This window comes from Drosophila kikkawai, chromosome 3L (genome assembly GCF_030179895.1).
Source record: "Drosophila kikkawai strain 14028-0561.14 chromosome 3L, DkikHiC1v2, whole genome shotgun sequence".
In the NCBI taxonomy this organism is placed as follows: Eukaryota; Metazoa; Arthropoda; class Insecta; order Diptera; family Drosophilidae; genus Drosophila; species Drosophila kikkawai.
Genome location: NC_091730.1, coordinates 7,586,526 through 7,604,202, shown reverse-complemented (window position 1 = coordinate 7,604,202; position 17,677 = coordinate 7,586,526). Strand labels below are relative to the sequence as shown.

At 45.6% G+C, this 17,677-nt stretch overlaps 3 protein-coding genes across 7 annotated transcripts in view; 1 reads left to right on the top strand and 2 right to left on the bottom strand.

Moving 5' to 3' along the window:
• trio (trio Rho guanine nucleotide exchange factor) overlaps nt 1-13,031 on the bottom strand; it is a 46,544-nt gene extending 33,513 nt beyond the window's left edge. The window contains exons 1-5 of the mRNA XM_017162283.2: nt 12,889-13,031; nt 11,608-12,099; nt 5,678-6,221; nt 1,000-5,001; nt 733-936 (exon numbers count right to left, since the gene is read on the bottom strand). Coding sequence (XP_017017772.1) covers nt 733-936; nt 1,000-5,001; nt 5,678-6,221; nt 11,608-11,786 — 4,929 coding nt within the window. The 5' untranslated portion in view covers nt 11,787-12,099; nt 12,889-13,031. The remainder of the gene's footprint in view (nt 1-732; nt 937-999; nt 5,002-5,677; nt 6,222-11,607; nt 12,100-12,888) is intronic.
• Nucleotides 13,032-13,186: 155 nt separating this feature from the next.
• Nucleotides 13,187-14,441, top strand: LOC108071518 (oxysterol-binding protein-related protein 11). The gene is made up of 3 exons (XM_017162287.3): nt 13,187-13,551; nt 13,638-14,034; nt 14,166-14,441. The coding sequence occupies exons 1-3, from the start codon at nt 13,464-13,466 to the stop codon at nt 14,356-14,358; spliced, it is 678 nt and encodes a 225-aa protein (XP_017017776.1). The 5' UTR covers nt 13,187-13,463; the 3' UTR covers nt 14,359-14,441.
• A 12-nt stretch (nt 14,442-14,453) lies between these two features.
• Nucleotides 14,454-17,677, bottom strand: part of bab1 (bric a brac 1) — a 76,246-nt gene continuing 73,022 nt past the window's right edge. For 3 of the 5 annotated variants that reach the window (XM_070285250.1, XM_041775276.2, XM_041775277.2), the window contains exon 4: nt 14,454-17,644. In XM_070285250.1, the coding sequence (XP_070141351.1) occupies nt 16,646-17,644 (999 nt within the window). In that variant the 3' untranslated portion in view covers nt 14,454-16,645. The remainder of the gene's footprint in view (nt 17,645-17,677) is intronic. The other 2 variants (XM_041775278.2, XM_041775279.2) reach the window with 1 other exon arrangement.

The following is a 17,677-nucleotide window of genomic DNA, read 5'->3' as shown; positions in this document are numbered from 1 at the left end:
GGAATACCAACGCATCCGCCGCCGGCGAAATCTGGACGGGAATATGCTCCCAAAAACGCTGGCCGTTGACAGTTGCAGACGAGGACATGAGACAGACCTAACTATAAAGAAGTGTCACATAAAATTTACATTAAGCAAATGTAACGAAACAGCGCTAAAAGCAGTCATATATAATCCAGCACACACTCGACCTAGAGCAGGGATCCATCCGCATACGGATACAGACTGGGGAGATGCCGACAGCCAGTGGTCTCCAAGATTTCCACGCACCGCGCTCGGCACGCAGCAGCAAGGAAAATCTCATTAAGCCCTGCTATGAATTTTAAACATGTTGCAGGACCGCGATGAGCCGAACGGAGCCGACTCCTGGACCCGGCGAGTGGGAAAACTAGTTCAGCTGGCCAATGGCAGGCACCAGCAGCATCCCCGATTGAAGGGAGCTGGAGCAGTTGGGGGAGGCAGCAAAGCAAGCTGTTTGCAAGTGAGGTAGGACCAAAGAGAAAGCTTGGGAAAGCTTAAAGCTGTTGAGAAAATAAGGGGAAAACTAGGGAAAGCCATGAAAGCTTTATAATACTGGGAAGGGTCATGGATTTGCTTGAATTTTGTGCAAAGATCCCAGTATTTGGTTTACGATTTAATTAACAATTTTCTTTATATTTTTTATATTGATTAGAAAACTCATTTAAGGAAAGTTCACGTTTAGTAAATAAGAAAAAACCAATGCAAACTCACCTTATTATCACTATCTGTGGTATTACCCGATCCAAAACTGGCCAGGGAACAGCGGTCATGATCATTCTCCGTGAGCTGTTCATCCAAATCTCTTGAGGATCGTTGCGAGGAGCCAGAGTGCTTGGCTGGGGATTTTGGCAGGGTCAATGAGGTGCCCGAGAAGCAGGTCTCCTGCATCACTTCACGCAATTTCTTTACCCAAATCTAAAGCAAACAATAATCGATATAAGATAAACTTGTTAAACTCCCTTGAAATGTGATCCTTACCTGCTTGGTCTCCAAGCTCGTTGCCTTTAAGACGATCCTGCAATCCGAGAGCATGGGCGAGCGGCCTGTCCACACTGCAAACTTTGTCTCATCGCCCTCGATGTGCTCCGTGATGCCCATGTCCGTGGTCATGAGCTTGCTCTTGAACTGGTACTTCACCACACTCGACTCCTTGACCTCTTTGGCAAACAGGAGATACAACTCGAAGAGGAAAACGCGACGCTCTCGACCCTTGCGGATGATCTGCTTGGTGTCCCAGGCCTGGAAGGCATCCTGCAGCACCACCTCGCCCAGCTTGTCCACCGACACATCACAGTTCTCCAGCAGCGAGAGATGCATGGCATCGTTGGCTTTTTTGGGGACATTGAGCATCACCTCGAGACCTTCTTTGATTTCGCCATGACTCTCTTCGCAGCAGGAGAGGAGATCCTTGAGTAACAGCTGATATTTGGTGATTCTCTGCACGGGTTTGATGAGATAAGCGGGCAGGGGATGGTCCACCTCTAGGCGACGCTGCAGCTCCTCAAAGTAGCTGCCCGCGTGCTGGACCAGCAGGTTATTCGATGTGGGTTTGTTCTTGCAGTAGTGGACGTACATGTCGAACTTGGAGGCCCAGGTCACAAAGCAATGGCCCACGTCCTCCGGCATGGTCTCGTACTTCTCCAGCTCACGCAGGAAAATTTTTTGATGGAAATGATGGATTTCCCGTATATTACCAAAGATCACATCCTCTTGGCCCACCAGAGCGGGCGGCACATTTCTACCGCCTCGGAATTCCTCGAGGAAGCACTTGATGCACGTAGCCAGATCGTTGACGTACGCTCGCTCCGTCTGCATCAGCTCGGCCATGATGAATTCTTTCCTCCTGGCCGACTTGCGCTTCTCCTCGTTGATCTCCTTGTTCTCCTTGTTGCTGCTGTTGAGCTTGGCCTCGAGCGTGGGATCCGAGTGGCGGTCCATGCTGCTGGCACCCGAAGAGGAACTGATCGAGATGTTGGCATCGGAGCCCAAAAGTAACTGCTGCTGGGACATGCCCAGGGACTTTTCCAGCTGCTCACAGTAGCTGTCCATGCGGTTGCTAAAGTCCTTGTAGCGCTGATCCACCGAGGCCACCCACTGCTTGATGTCGCTGGCATGGGCATGACCCTTCTCCACCAGACTATCAGCCAGTTGGATCAGCAGCTTCACCCTTTCCCGCGTCTCCTTGGCAGTGCTACGGAATTCGTTGTGCTCTTTGAGCAATCCCTCGGTCTCCTCCTTGCTAATGCCCACCAGGTTGGAACGCGAGGAGAGGTAGGCCTCGCCGGTGTTGTGTATCCACTCGATTGCCTGCTTGGCACTCCTCTCGAAGAGCACAAACTGCTGGCACTGGTCCAGGGACTTCTTACGCATGGTCCAAAAATCCAGGACCTGGTTCTCTTGAGTCAACAGCTTGTCCAGCTTGCTCTTTACGTGAGCTTCACAGTTTCCCTTGTACTGATAGCACTGCTGGGAACGGTTGGCGTACTTCAGGAAGGTCTCCGCCGTTCGACGAGCCAGAGTACAGGCCTTGAGGAAGGCCTCCTTCTGCTCCTGGTGCTTGGATATCAGCTGGACAATGGTCTGGGCTTTGTCACTGCCACCACCACCGCCACACCAGTCATCCTCCCGCTTGTACTCCCGCTCCAAGCTGTCCAGGACCGAGCACACCTGTTCAGCTGTTTTGTAAAAGTTAATCGAGGCAGTGACCAGCTTGTGGCGCTCCTCGGCATAGGTCACCAGCTGCTGCCACTTCTTGGTCACATCCTCGCTGATTTCCCTTATGGACTGGGGGTCATAGTGATTTGCATTGATGAGGGCATCCGCCCGGTACTTCACCTGCACCGCCGACGTGTGCGTCTTTTCAATGGCAATCTGAAACTGCTCGTGACCCTTCCTCAGCTGCTCCGCCTCCTGTAGGCTGTTGGGGGTGACAAAGCTGGCCACCAGCATGGCCTCTCCATTGCGAATCCACGAGATCACCTGGTTGGCATCGTTCTGGAATTGACACAGCTGCACCGCTTGCTCTAGCTTGGCCCGCTTCGCCTCCGACATCTCCTCCAGATCGATCTCGCGCTCCCGCAAGAAGTCCAGCAGGTATTCAATCCTAGCCTGAGCCGTGTGCGTGGCATCCGCCATGGAGATGAAGCCAGCGTTCTCGAAGAGCTGCAGCAGGTCCTGACCCTGCTGCAGTACCTCGTAGGTGGCGTTTTGAATATCCGTCACCGATTCGTTGTGCATGCGAATGAGCTGCTCGGCCTTCTGATAGTCCCTGGACAGGTCGGCATGCTGCAGTTCCTCGGACCAGATCTCCAGCTGCGAGGATAGCTCCATGGCATCCCGCTCAAAGTACCGCAGACGCAGAATGAGATTGGCGCGGAAAGTGCGGGCAGACCAGAGCTCCTCCAGCTCCAGTTTCTGCTTGCTCAACTTCTCCAGCGTGGCCTCCAGAGCAGCTATGGAGCCGGTATTGTCGGAGTATTCCAGGGAACGCATCTCCTGCAGCAAAGCCTCGCCCTGGGCAATGGTCCTGTGGCACACATCCACCGAGCTCTCATGCTGATCCCTCTGATACTGCTGCAGTATGCGCTCAATCCCCTCGAGATTCTCCTGCGAGAGACGTGTCTCATCCGTGCTCACATCCGTCCTGAGCTTGTCTATCCAGGCGGTCACATCCTTTTCATGCGTATAAAAAACCACAGCCATTTCCAGGCGTCGCCTTCGCTGCTCCACTCTCTCCGCAAAACTGCCCACCTGGAGTTCCAGTTCCCTGGCCACCGAGTATATCTCATTGGGATCTGCCTCGCCACTCCGGGCCAGCTCATCCGCCGCTGCCAGGAGCTTCTGGGCATTGCTATACGTATTCTGGGCCACATTTTCAAAGTTATCATGCGAGGTCTGATAGACCCTGGCCTTGTGGAAGTTCCTGCCAATACCCGTATTTTTCCTCAGGAAAACCTCGCCGTGATTCTTCAGCCAGTCCAAGACCTGCTTCACATCCTCCTGGAAGAGCCGAAGAGCCAGGGTCTGGTGTAGACGCACTCTCTCCTGATGCCACTTGGCCTCCAGCGAGCGATGGTGCCCCAAGATCTGGTGAATCACCGCCAGCACATGGCTGGCTCCCTCGCTATAATCTGCCGCTGGATTCTGTCGCTCGTATTTGTTAAAGCTGCCTCCGTTGCTGTTCTTGCGATGATCGGGCACGCCAGGCGGTGGCGGTTGGTTGCACACCTGCACCAGGTGATCCAGCTGATACAGCAGCTTTTTGCTGGTCGAATGCACCTCCGTATAAGCCTGGCACATGGCCTCGTACAGAGATTGATGCGTCCGAATGGCCGTCTCCAGGCTCTGGATATCTGAAGGCAGCGGCTGATTCGCCTGACAGGCGGCTGCCCAACTGGCTACGCTGTTGCAATACTGCTCCGCCTTGTGATGGAATAGAACACTCAGTTGCAGGACAGCCGTTCGCTCATCCAAGCCCGCTGCAAAGTCCTTCCAGGTCCGATCCAAGCGCTGGGCCAGCGTCTTGATGTGCTGTGCGGCATAGTGCTGACTCTCAATCAATCGCGAGGCCACGGCCAAAATCCGATCGATATTCACAGAGACATTCATGGAGGCCACGGCAAACTTCTGGTGCTCATCCTGCAGCGACTTGGCCACCGAATAGTTGTGCCCAATCTCCACGTAGCTCATCTGGAACACATCCCGGTTGTGCAGGATCCAATCGAACATCTTCTCGCAGTCCTGCTCGAACAGCCGCCACTGGAAGCACTGGTCTAGCTTGATCTTCTTGTGCTGCCACAGCATCAGCAGCTTCTCCTGTCCCGTGTGGATGAGGTCGATCTGGCGCATGGCTTTGTTAACGGCCGCCGACATGTCCGGATTGCTGCTGACCGAGCGAGATTGCTGCGAGGGCTGAGATGAGGGCTGGCCGGCAGAGGAGGTGCCCGAGTCCATGTCCGAGCCGCCAGAGCCGGCAGGGGGCTGTAAGAGGATTACACAAGGTTAGGAGCAGGTTCAAAGGGTGAAAACTCGAAGCTAATTGCATAATTGGTTTAGATTTGAAATTGATTATATATATCAATGTGTTAACAATTATATGCAACACCCAGTTTGTTTATTGAAAGCCATTTAGACAGGCTTTTTAAATATTTACAATGGAAACTGTAACAGTTTGTTTTTTTGTCATGCAAATATTGTTTGAATAATTCATTTGAAATTGCTGAAAAGCTTTTCTGTAAAAAACAACAAAAAGATTTATATATAGCTCAAAAGAGTTTCAATTTAATTAAATAATCTGCCCACCTAACAAATAAAAAACACAAAAGTTACCATGAATATTTTATTGTGTCAATAGCATTTGTCTGAATGTCTGTATTTTGGCATTCATTTTAGCAAAGTGAATGTTAAAACAGAGGCTATTGACTCTCTGTGTTAAATATGGCAATGATTTTTTGCCCAAATAAAGATCTCGTAACACAATTTTATTTGTTTACATTATTTATTTACGGAAGAAATGACCAAAAATGTAAGCAAACCGAGTTAAACAGAAGCTCTTTGTTAAGTATTTAAAGATATAAATTAAAAGGAAATTCAATTCAATTTAAACTAAACCCTTTTATGCAGCTTCTTTCGATAAATCTAAGAAACAAATACTCACCTGACCCCCTGGCGGCGCCACCGCATTGATCTTGGCCAGCAGCTTCTTGCCCTGCATATCGAGATCATCGATGGGCAACTTTGTGATCTTCTTCCGCATCTCGTTGTGATGATCAATGGCATGCCTGGCCAGTGCCACATCCTCGGCAAAATCGTTGCGATTGAGATCCTCCTGGAGGTCATCAATACGATCGGCCATGTCCCCGGCCTGCCAGAAGAACTCCTCAATGGCCAGCCGGGCGTCCGTCCACTGCTGATGATCGTACGGTTGCTGGCCCTCAAAGTCCCCGGTCAGCTGGTGACTCTCCGCGATCTTGTTGAGCGACTCGATCGACACTGTCGTCGTCTCGAACTTGTACTTGTGCGAGGAGATCGAGGCACGCTGCTTCTGCCAGAAGTTGTCCGGCTTGATGATGACCACGTTGTGGATGTTGGCGCTGAAGTGTTCCTGCAGCACCTTCAGTATTGTCTTCACGTTCGTCGAGCAGTTGCCATTGCCGCGCATATCGATAATGACTGTGAATCCGAGGTTCTTGGCGGCGTCGCTGCAAAACAAAAGCCAGGTGAAAGGTGCGTACGGTTATAGAGAGAGAGCTATCGATAGAGAGCATAGTCAAGGGGAGAGTACACTCGAAAAAAAGACTTTGTAGTCAAAAAATAAACTTAAATCTAGTGAAAGAAATCTTTTAAAAAAGTGTCTGTTTCTTATAATTGAATTAAATATATCTAAATTATTTTACAATAAAAAAATTATGTAATTATATTTTTTATAATTCTGTGCAAGCAAATCTGAGAAATTTGTGATTCGCGTGACAGGACACCATGATTTTAAAGGTATTCCTATACCAAGGTATCCATATTTCAAGGGTTTTAATCTTAAAATATAAACAATAATACAGCCAAGTCTTCTATTTTGGGTTAAACTCATTTTACCATGTTAAGTTGTGATTGTGATTGTAATCCTAGCAAATATAATATAATCTAACATTTTTATTAATTTTTTCCCCAGTGCAGCGTCTTTCTTTAGAATACGTGAGTGAGAGTGTCGTGATTCCGCTCATGGTTCGTTGCTCTGTTTACGCATCTTGCATAAATTATGACGGCACGGCTTCCTTCATATGGTCTGAGGTCGGTTTCTATTGCTCTGACACCAATTTGAGCTAATAATTTCCTACACACCTCCTCCCTGGTCGCCCAGCGCTCTGATTTGCATTCCATTTGAATTTTAATCGCACCATTAACTATAAATATTTCTTTCATTGATATGTGTGTGGCTGCGGCACCGGCACCGGCACCAGCTCCTCCCTCCTCCATCTCCTCCGATTCCGCTTCCCATTCCGCCTATTATTCCTATTATTCCCCCGTGTTATTCCCACTCTTCTGCCGCTATTTCTTGGCCTGATTGCGGCCGGTTCTGAGTTCTCAGTTCCCGGTTTTAACCACGTTATCTTCTCGTGTTTAAGCATATGTCGTGCGGTTGTCAGATGGGGGCATTTCTAGGGGTTTTGCCCCCAAGAAGAACAATGCGAAAGTGAAGAGGCGGCGTCTCGCATGCATTTTAAATTTCAGGCTAAGAATGAAACTTATTCGTTGGGAACCCAGAACGAACTTTGATTGCGTTCCCGATTGTCAAGTCCAATAAGAGAGTGTTCCCAAAAACCCTCCCGCAACTTCTTATCGAGTGACATATCTGGAAATTTGTGTGTTTTACTCGAGAGGTCGAGGCAAAACCAGGCAGGCCATGCCTCAACTCACTTGATGAGTAATAAAAAACCTTCGAAACGGGCTATTAAAAATCCAAATTTGAGCAGAGAAAGAGAAGGAGCGACTGGAGAAGTGTCGCCCGCATTTCAAAATCGATAAAAGGAAAACAAAGTCCAATCAAAAATCGTTTATTTAACCTATAAATCTGAGCCTTCTGGCGGGGTGTAGCACCCCGAAAGGAAGTCCAGGCAATGTACGTGTCTAAAATGCTGAGAACTCCCTCTCGATTCACTCGATTCACAGAATTTGCATTGACGACAGCAGCGAAAAGACGATGGGACGCCTTCATTTCAGTTGCCAATTTGGCCAACTGGGAAACTGGCAGAGACAAAGGAACGGAACGAACGAACACAGGCCGCAGAAATAAACAAAAAGTGTTTCACGCCAAAGCAAATAAACAAAACAAAAGCGAAACATAAACGAAGGCAAAGCAAAACAAAGAAGTAAATTAGGTTTTCAGGGGACGAAGCTCCAAATACACTACTTTACAAAGTAATTGTTTGTTTGCACTCATTGATAAGATCAAGGTAATAACCAATGTTTGACATATTCATATTCATTTTTCTTTCAACCTATTTAAACCTTTCTTAAAATACTAGGGTATAATCATAGTTTAAAACTCATTCGGCAAGTAGTAAATAAAAAGCAGAACCCATTGAAGAGTGAAGAGTAAAAGACACACGACCAGATAAAGCGCACAGTGGTCAGATAAGGTGCACAGTGGGCAGAGTGCCAGAGAGAACAGCACATTCCATGGATGGTAGCGTTGAGATAAGGCAACCCCATTCCCCGTCCCGCTCCCGATCCCATTTCGTGTGCTTGAAAAATGGACACTGCATCGAGCGAGTTGTCGATTTGCTTATCGGCCAAAACGTTAAGTGTCGTCTGCTATGGTTCCATTACCTCCTCCGCTTCTCTATCTTTTCTGGCCGGGGGATCCGTAAAATGTGGGACACTGATAGTACAATGCTTTGCTTGTTACCGCACTGATAACAAGCTGAATGGGTGGGAGTCGGCGTGGGAAACCACCTCCCAGTGATTCACGACCGGCGAAACTTGTTAGCGCCTCAATTTGAATGCTACAACGCGGTATGATTGCGCCAATGAGCATGACTAAATAAGCGAGGAACGTGCGTTTCTCCCTCTTTGCCAATTGGATTGGAATTGGAGAATGTCGGCGGTTGGCGGTCGCTACTTTGCTACTTTTTCCACATCTTCCCGCAGATACTCTCCACGTCGTGTGTCGCAATCTGGGGTCGCCATCATCGTTGTCGGCGTCGTCAACTCCCGGGTCTGATTATCATTCCGAGTTTGTTGCCTTTGGCAGCCATCTCGATAGCAGTTTGTGGTAGGGTATCAAGAGTGAAGCGATCCATTAGCTTTGAGGGTTATTTTGGCTCAAATATAGAACTTGTAAATATTATTTAAGAACTCCTCAAATACCTCTTAAGTATTACCCATTGAATCTAAGAAAACATTACCTCATTAATGTCTTTAAAATCTTTTCATAGCTCTCCTCTGAAATCAAATTAAGTTTAATCTCCTATGCTATTATATTATTTAATTAACCAATTAATTGCTTTTGGCTTTTACTTTTTGCTTTTACTTGGATCTTTGTTTAACCAGTTTATTAACTTCGAGGCTTCACTGTTTGCCCAAATTACCCTTTCTTTTCTTTCTTTCTGGTTTTATGGTACATTTGGGTTTTTGTTGTGGTTTTTTTCCTTTTTATTTTCTTTTGCTTTTAGCTTTTTGCTCTTTGGGGCAAGCAGCAAAAAAATCTTCGCATTCTTTGGAGCTTCGGTTCTATAAAGTCTTTGGAAGCCGGTCCCCGGTTCTTATTGCCGCTGTGAGTGTGTGTGCGTTGAGCTGCTGTTTTTCTGCTGCTTCTGCTTCTCGACTCTGCTCTTATAGCTTTCTTTGTCGCACAGATTTATGCAACTTTTGTTGCTGCTAGTTTTTATTTAAAAATATTTACTTTTACGACTTTTTTTGCAGGCAGCTCGCCGCCCTCCATTTCAGCGCCTCAAGTCGAATAAGCCCCTCCATGTGCGAACCTCACATGCAGTTCCATTCAATGTCAACTGCAGAGGCAGCAGCAGGAGCAGCAACAGCAGCAGCAGCAGTGAAAGAGGGGGCGCAGCAAGAACAATGTGCGTGCTGTTCTTGCAAGCGTCTGACGATGATGATTCATAAAATATGCGACTGCAGTCGGACGACTATAACAGGAAAATCAAGTGGAATGTGGCACTGCAGCTGCAGCAGCTGCTCCCCGCCCCTGTCCCTCTTTCACCCCCTATTCGGAATATATATATATAAAATATATATACAATATAGTTGCGGGTGAGGCGACGACGTCGCGACGCTGCCGAAATCGCAAACGAAGCGCTGCCAGCAACGTCGCGACGTCAGCTGACACAATGGGTAGCCATTGTGCCGGGTACAGTGGGCCTTCGAACCAGAAACGAATCAAAATATTTTATACTTGAAACCTATAGCAAAATCAATATATACAAATAATGAACTGGATTCTGGTTCTAAGAAATCTGATACATTTTTATACCCTTGCAGGGTATTATAATTTCAGTCAGAAGTTTGCAACGCAGTGAAGGAGACGTTTCCGACCCTATAAAGTATATATATTCTTGATCAGCATCAAGAGCCGAGTCGATCTAGCCATGTCCGTCTGTCCGTCTGTCCGTCTGTCCGTCTGTCTGTCTGTCTGTCTGTCTGTCTGTCCGTCTGTCTGTTTCTACGCAAACTAGTCCCTCAGTTTTAAAGCTATCTGAATAAAACTTTGCATATAGTCTTCTATATGCTCTCACTGCTATATATGTCGGAACGGGCCGGATCGGACGACTATATCATATAGCTGCCATACAAATGTTCAATAAATTTTTAGAAAAAAAATTAAAACTTAGCTGTTCTTCAACATATGTGCACTATTTTTTACATATGACCATTTTATATTATTTCTGAATTTTGGTAAAAATTTTATGAAAATCAGACGACTATATCATATAGCTGCCATAGGAACGATCAGGAAATGAATAGAAAAAAAATTATAACTTCGTTGTTTTTCAACGTATTTTCATCTACTCTGAGATATAGTCTTATTTTATTATTTCAGAATTTTGGTACGAATTTCATAAAAATCGGACAACTATATCATATAGCTGCCATATAAACGATCGGTAGATGTAGATAAAATATAAAGCTGGGAATGCAAAACTGTAACTGTCAAACTGTAAACATAATAAGTATACGTAGGTAAAATGTAATGAAATAATATCTGCAAGGGTATAGAAACTTCGGCGTGCCGAAGTTAGCTTCCTTTCTTGTTTCAAATAAATTGTAACCAAGAAAGAAAGAAAGAAAGATTCTGATTAAGGCCAACAGCTGTTTAACCAAGCCTGCCAGTTTTTTCTTTGCAATATCTTTATGTTATTGTTTAGTTTAGTTTTCTTATAATTAAATTGGAGAGCTCACTGTACAATAGAAGATGAAAACGAATGGAAAATGGATGAGCACAGTAGCCAAAGGCAACATTGCTGTATAAATATCTTAAATCTTGACGTTTTCAATTTGAATAAATGGAAACTAAAGCTTAAACTAGTCTGGAGATCATAATAAAGAAAAACGTGAACTAATAAAAAAATATTCTCTCTTCTCTGTTGTCAACTGAAAAACTTAAAATTTTATTAGGTGCCACTTGATTTGGGTGAATCATTTGAAATTCTGTGAAATATCTTGGTGCTCGTAAATCCTCAAAGTGATGAAAAGCATCAATAAAAAAACCAAAAGACATAGTTTAAATAGTTTGTCGTACATTATAACCATAAAATTAAGCCAAATGTTAATAAAAACCAATAACAGAAGCCATAAATTTATGTGGCAATACCTAAGGATTACAGGTAGTAGTTCTTATCTTGAAATTAGCTTTATAAAAGTGTAAATTTTCTTTCTAAAAATAATTTAATGGTTTTTGATTTTAAGCCTAATGATTTCAAAACTAATTTGTATTTATTTTTAAAGGTAAATTCACCTGCTTATTGTTTTTGACAAATAGTAAACCATATTTTCTCTATTAAATCCAATAAGCTTGTCAGATTTTCTGTCCTTAATATTATCTTACTATAGCTTTCGAGGGAAAACACTGATTCTCACCTGGGAATGCTGATCAGGTAGCTGAGCAATCGCCGCAGATCCTCCGGCTTCAACCGATCTCGCCTTGGTGTGGCGGGGAAGCACAGGAGCGGCCCGCCACGGCGATCCCTGCCGCCTGTGAGGAAGACAACGCGCTCCTGGAGCAGCGTTAGCAGATCCCTGGCCCGCTGGCCGTCCATTGCTGTGACGGCGGCGGCGGCGGCGGCAGCAGAGGGTTAATCGGAGCGGCGATGCGATGCGGTGCGCCGCGGGTTAATTACTATTCGTGGGAAATAGGAGGAGGAGCGGGCAGCCAGGCAGGGGAATGGTCTCCGATCTTAAACCAAGGCTGGTCACTGCAGCATAACGAATTCCAGCCTCGAATTTCACTCGGCAATCTCGGTATTATTTTTAATATTATTATTATGTTTCGCTGCTGTTTGTTGTTGTTATTGTTTGGCCTTTATTCATTGATTTTCGCAAATTTCTCGCTGGCATTTTCATGGTCACTCTCTTTTGATGTTTGTTTGTGGAAAATGTGGGGGAAAACATAGGGGGAAAACAAGGTGGAAAAGCGCAGACACAAATTAGCAAATGGTATTTATCTTCTTTCTTCTCTTCTCTTCTCTCTCTCCTTTTTACACATTATTTGCATATATTTATTTCTGGCCGACACGCAGTTTCTTCGTGGTTTTTATTTTTAAAAGTGGAGTTTTTTTTCGGTTTTTCTCTCCTTGTCACCCTCGCGTTTTTCCCCCTCGAGTTGTTCGTGGGTGCGAGAGCGAGAGGGAGATACAAACAGACAAACACACACACGCCAGCCAGCGGAAGGTGGCAAAGAGGAAAAGAGAAGGCTGGAGTGGGAGGATGTCTAGAAAGGGGGTGGGGGAGCTGCACATATACATAACACATATATTCCCGTTAAATGTCATAAATCATGAGGAAGCCGCGTCACGAAAACATAAAAACATAAAAAACACACATCTTTTCTTTGCTCTTATTTCAAGAACACAAACGCACACTCACACACGCGCACCAACAAGACAGATTCTGTTGTTGTTTCTACTTTTTAATTGCCAATTTGCAATGTTTCCTTAATTTTTTAACACAAACTCCAGAACACACACACTTGTAAGGCTGGTATATACGCCAGTATATATAAATATATATATCACATCATCCGCAGCAAGCAGTTCTCTCTTCCTCTTGCCACTTCTTGTGCCACACAAATTGATTTTTTTCACTCGCGCTGCTTTTGTTTTCTTCCCCATTTTCTTTCCCCGGGAAATTCTCCGCAATTACCGTTGCACGCGAGCTGCAGAGACGCTGCGCTAAGTTTTCCCGGTCATTTTGCAGACCATCGGCGAATTTTTTAAAGCGCGGCGCACTGTTTTCGTTTGTTTAAACAAATTGGATTTTTGCGAAATTCTAGAGATGTGACAGCATCGATGTCACTATCGATAGAATCTATGTTTTTCAATGCGATATATCGATGTACTCACTAGAAAACAACCACCGATTTTTCTTGCACTATCGATGAGCAACCAGCGTTGCCAGACTCCGCTCATGAGAGTGTGGCATAATATCTAGAGTGGCTCTGGCCACACTTTTTTGTTAGTTGGTCACACTCACTCTTTGTTTATTTATTTTTTCGCCAAATTGACTTCCAATTCTCTGCAAACATTTTACGCAAACTGAAGAACTCGTTCCGAAGAAGAAGCAAGAAGCAACGCCAGCCGCCAGCAGCTATATCCCCCACCGCCACACTCTCTGCCAGCTGCTCCTCGTCCTTCACCGACGCTGCCTCCGCCTCCGTCCCGCGGAGCACCCTTTTCTCGCGGGAGGAGCCCTTGGAAACGGAGGATTCCGCCAGGACAATGGAGAGCAACCTCACGCGAATCATTCGGGAGTCGCCGAAGCTGAAGCTCAGCGGCCAGCTCAGCAAATACACCAATGTGATGAAGGGTGAGTGGTGCAGATGTATCTCTGGTTTCTTATCTTATCTTTGCTTTGTTGGGAAAGTTTTAATTAATTTCTTTTCCTCTATTTAGGCTGGCAATACCGCTGGTTCACGGTGGATGCCAAGACCGGATCGCTTAGCTACTATCTGTGCGACTCCTCGACCGTGGGCGATGACATTGCACCCTCGCCGCATGTCCTGGCCAGTGCTCCTCGCGGTCAGGTGCAGCTGGCCGGCGCCGTGGTCTATCCCAGTGACGAGGACTCTAGGACCTTTGCCATTGCCTGTGCCTCGGGTGATACGGTCAAGCTGAGGGCCAACGATGCTCGAGCCCGGCAAGAATGGGTGGATGGCCTGCGGGCGGTGGTGGAGAGTCACATGAAGGCCATGGACATAAGCAACTCATCGCCGTTGCCGCCCAGGGAACTGCTGGCCGCCTCAGATGCCATGGTGTCCGCACGCCAGGCCTTGTTTCTCACAGAGCAATGGTAATTATTTTATTTATTTGTTTATTATTTAAATTTAATTCTTAATATTAGTTTTAAATGATTTGATCCATCGTAAATTAGTTGTAAGTTTTAATCTTCCTTTAAACACCCCATATCCCTCCCCCTTGCAGCAACGCCTCTCTGGCCAGGGCCATTGAGAGCATCGACTGTGCTTCCTTCTCCCCCACGGATCCCGACCTGCTACTGCTCAAGGCAATCTCGATGGCCAGCACCCAAAGCCTGCACCAATGCCTGGGTCTGCTCCAGCGCCATCAGGAGATCAACCAGCCACCGCCCTCGGAGGCAGCGCCCATCGTGCTCTGAGAGCACGGAGCTGAGGAAGAAGGTAGTTTCCAGTATCCATCTATGAAATAGAGCAATAAACACTAAAGCCAAGAGAATTAAAAGTCTTTTTCAAGTTGGGTTACTTTTTCAATGTTTTTATAAAATACTTTTGTTCGCTTTCAGTTTTCCATTTTCCGCATTTTTGCATTCATTTTTTTGTTTTCTTGGATTAATTAGAACATTCATTTCATTTCGACATTTAAAGTTAATTTGAACATAAAGTTTTGCACTAAAGTTGACAGAAAATGTTCGAGTTGTGGACAGATCGTACAAAGATACACATATCCAGGAGATTTATTAACTGCTAGCTCCGCCATTGTTTATGTTACATCCTACATCCGAAAAGTAATTCGTTAAGTTTCTTGTGGAACATCAAAGTCTATTTGAGGGGGGGTGGGGAATGGGGGATTACATAGATACTTATATACGGGCTATGGCTATTGTAGATGATGAGTTCTTGCGTATGCAAAAATAGTTGTGTGTTATCGTAATTAACTCTTGTGTCTCCGATTAATCATCAATTGTGTGCGCTTGCCAAAAACCTAAAAACGTTGCCGAAAGTCTTTGCCTAAAGGTGTCAACAAAACATACTTGCATTATGTCCCTCCAACGAATCCTGCTGCGCATCCTCTCAGCCGGACGCGGGACAGAAGTGGAGCAGAGTCCAAATTAAGGCTAGAAAAGGCACTTTAGAAGGGGGATCTAGTGGTTAGGGCGGGAATCGGGAGTCCAATAATCTCAAATCAAGTGCCTCAAGTCCATGGACGATGGATTGCGCAGCAGTGTTCGTTGTACTTTAAAAATTTCGCTTCTAAATTTTGTCTAAAAATTTCGCTTGTATATAAATACGTTTACAAAAAGTTCACTTGTTTCTTGTTTTCTTTTTTACATAATTTTGTTTTGCGTTTTTTTCATCGCTGAATTTAATTCCGAAAGGCATTTTTTGTGAATTTTCATTTTTAATTTGGTTTTGTTTTTTTTTTGTTGTTTTTAGTTTTTGTTGTTAAGCCTAAACATTAAATTTAGTTGATTCCATTTTGCCATCATCATTCTTGTTAATAATTTTGTACATTTTCCCTCTCGCTTCTGGTAAATTATAGTAATAATAATACGACTAAACAAGGGTCGGGCACACAATTACCAAGTTAAATCCGCTTAAACTCTTTTGATTTCGTTTACATTTAATTAATTAATTAATTAATTAATTATGCTGCTGGTTTTTTTTTCTCTGGGGGGACTGGGGCTTCATTATCTGCTCTGTTCTGTGGAATGTTCCGGGTCTCCTCCTTCCGCTTCCGCTGCCGTTGGTTTGCTTACTAACTAAAGAGATCGATCGCTATTTATTTAGTTAGACTGCTGGACTATAACATAATAATACTTTCAATTTTGATTCAATAAGTACGCTAGGAATAGAAACTAGGTGTGGCGAAGATCGCATGGAGGAAACTAGAGGAAAGCGCGGCTCCAAGGATTCCCTATACCTTGGTTAATTTCGGATTAGTGATAAATAGATAAATAATTTTATCAACAAAAATGCTGAAAGAGTACATAATTGTTTAAGAAACCTGTTTAAATGTGTCTAATTTTTAACATTTGGTTAATATTTACATGATTTTAAAAGTAAATGAAGAGGGAGAGTTATAAAAATGGTGAATTACAGCTTATATATTATTTATGATACGATTATATTTAACAGGATTTTATCAGTTAATAAAATTTAGAATATTCTGGTTAGATTTTAAAGAATTAATAACTGAATATAATCAAAAATGATATGAAAGTTAACTTGTTTTATTAAAAAAATCAAAAGTAAGGTAAGCAAAAGTGCCATAAAACATTTTGAGCTTTTAAAATCATTTGAAAAAGTCCCTAAATGTATCCTATATTCGAGATGATTGAATTTTAATAAAACTTTCAAAAATATTTTCAATTTATTTTAAACTCTAGAGAATTTCTTTGGCATTCCCTAAGATGATCTTGAAACCTTTTTTAAAATATTTTGCAGTGCAAATAAAAATAAATAAGGCATAAAAAAACCTTTAAAAATATATATAAAAATTAAAATTAGTTTAATTTCAATATCCTTACTAATTAACCAAGGTATCAGAGTACGTTCCCCGCGTTTTAGCTGCTGGAGCAGCTTCTGATGGACTTCAGAATTCAGTTGGCTTCGTTCTCCCCTCTTACTAATCATACTTTTCATTTCCTTTACTTATCCCCTTTTTTACTTTTCATTTTCCTCCTCATTTCATCTTTCTTTCCTGTTTTACTCGCTAGTGGTGGTAATGGGCTCCACCTTGATGCCGCCACTGCTCGAGGAGCTGGGTGCATCTGCTCCCGCTGCTGCCGACGATCCTCCGCCCGATCTCTCCTGCTGGGCAGCCACACTTCCAGCTCCCGCTGCCGCCGAGGAGGAAGAGGATGAGACGCTGGCACCGACTAGCTCAGCCAGATCCTCGGCAAAGAGACGACTGGGCGAAAAGTCCCTTTTATAGGCCATGTCCAGGCCGAGATCGCCGAGCGGCGAGTGCAGCCGCGGCGTTTCACTGCGCAGCGGACTGCCCTTGGCCTTGGCTGAATGCTGACCCACCAAAGAGGAGGAGGAAGCGGAGGAACTGGAACTGGCACCGAAACCGGACTTGTGGGGCACCTGGTGGTGGTGCTGTTGTTGCTGCTGCTGTTGCTGCTGGTGGTGATGCAGGTGCGCCGCCTGCTGCTGCTGCTGTTGCAGGTGAAGCTGCTGCAGATGATGGTGGGCCTGCTGCTGCTGGTGCTGCTGATGATGCACTGCCGCCGCCGCCTGCTGTTGTTGATGCTGCTGGTGATGGTGCAGAGCGACGGCCATGCTGGGCGGCAGATTCGGCAGGAGGCCGGCGGGACCGCAGGGCGAGGGCGCATGCCTGGGCCCGGAGCCACTGCTTAGAGCCGGCGATATGCTGGCCCTGCCTCCGCCCGCTCCGGGTACCGAAACCGAACCAACGCCCACGCCTGGATGGGGCGGCAGGTTGAACAAACCCGGCGGAACGGGCGGCGGCCCCGCCTCCCCGTGCTGATGCTGCACGGCCGCTGCCATCTGCATCTGCTGCCGGATGTTGTGGGCCACGGCGGCCACCGCGGCGGCCGTTTCCTGTGACATGTGCTGTTCCCCGCCGACGCCCGACTGGGGACCGCTGCCATTAGGACAGGCCAGCGAGCTCGGAGTCCCGGCGAGGGCGCCACTAGCGCCCGGATAGCTCAGTGGGAGGTCCTGCAAGGGAAACGCGGGCTAACCCGAGCACAGTTAGTTCGGTTCAAGGAT

Coding starts and splice junctions, on each gene's coding strand:
- LOC108071518 (XM_017162287.3), top strand. CDS start 13,464: ATGGAGAGCAACCTCACGCGAATCATTCGGGAGTCGCCGAAGCTGAAG. Junction 13,552..13,637: donor ATACACCAATGTGATGAAGG/GTGAGTGGTGCA, acceptor TCCTCTATTTAG/GCTGGCAATACCGCTGGTTC. Junction 14,035..14,165: donor TTGTTTCTCACAGAGCAATG/GTAATTATTTTA, acceptor TCCCCCTTGCAG/CAACGCCTCTCTGGCCAGGG.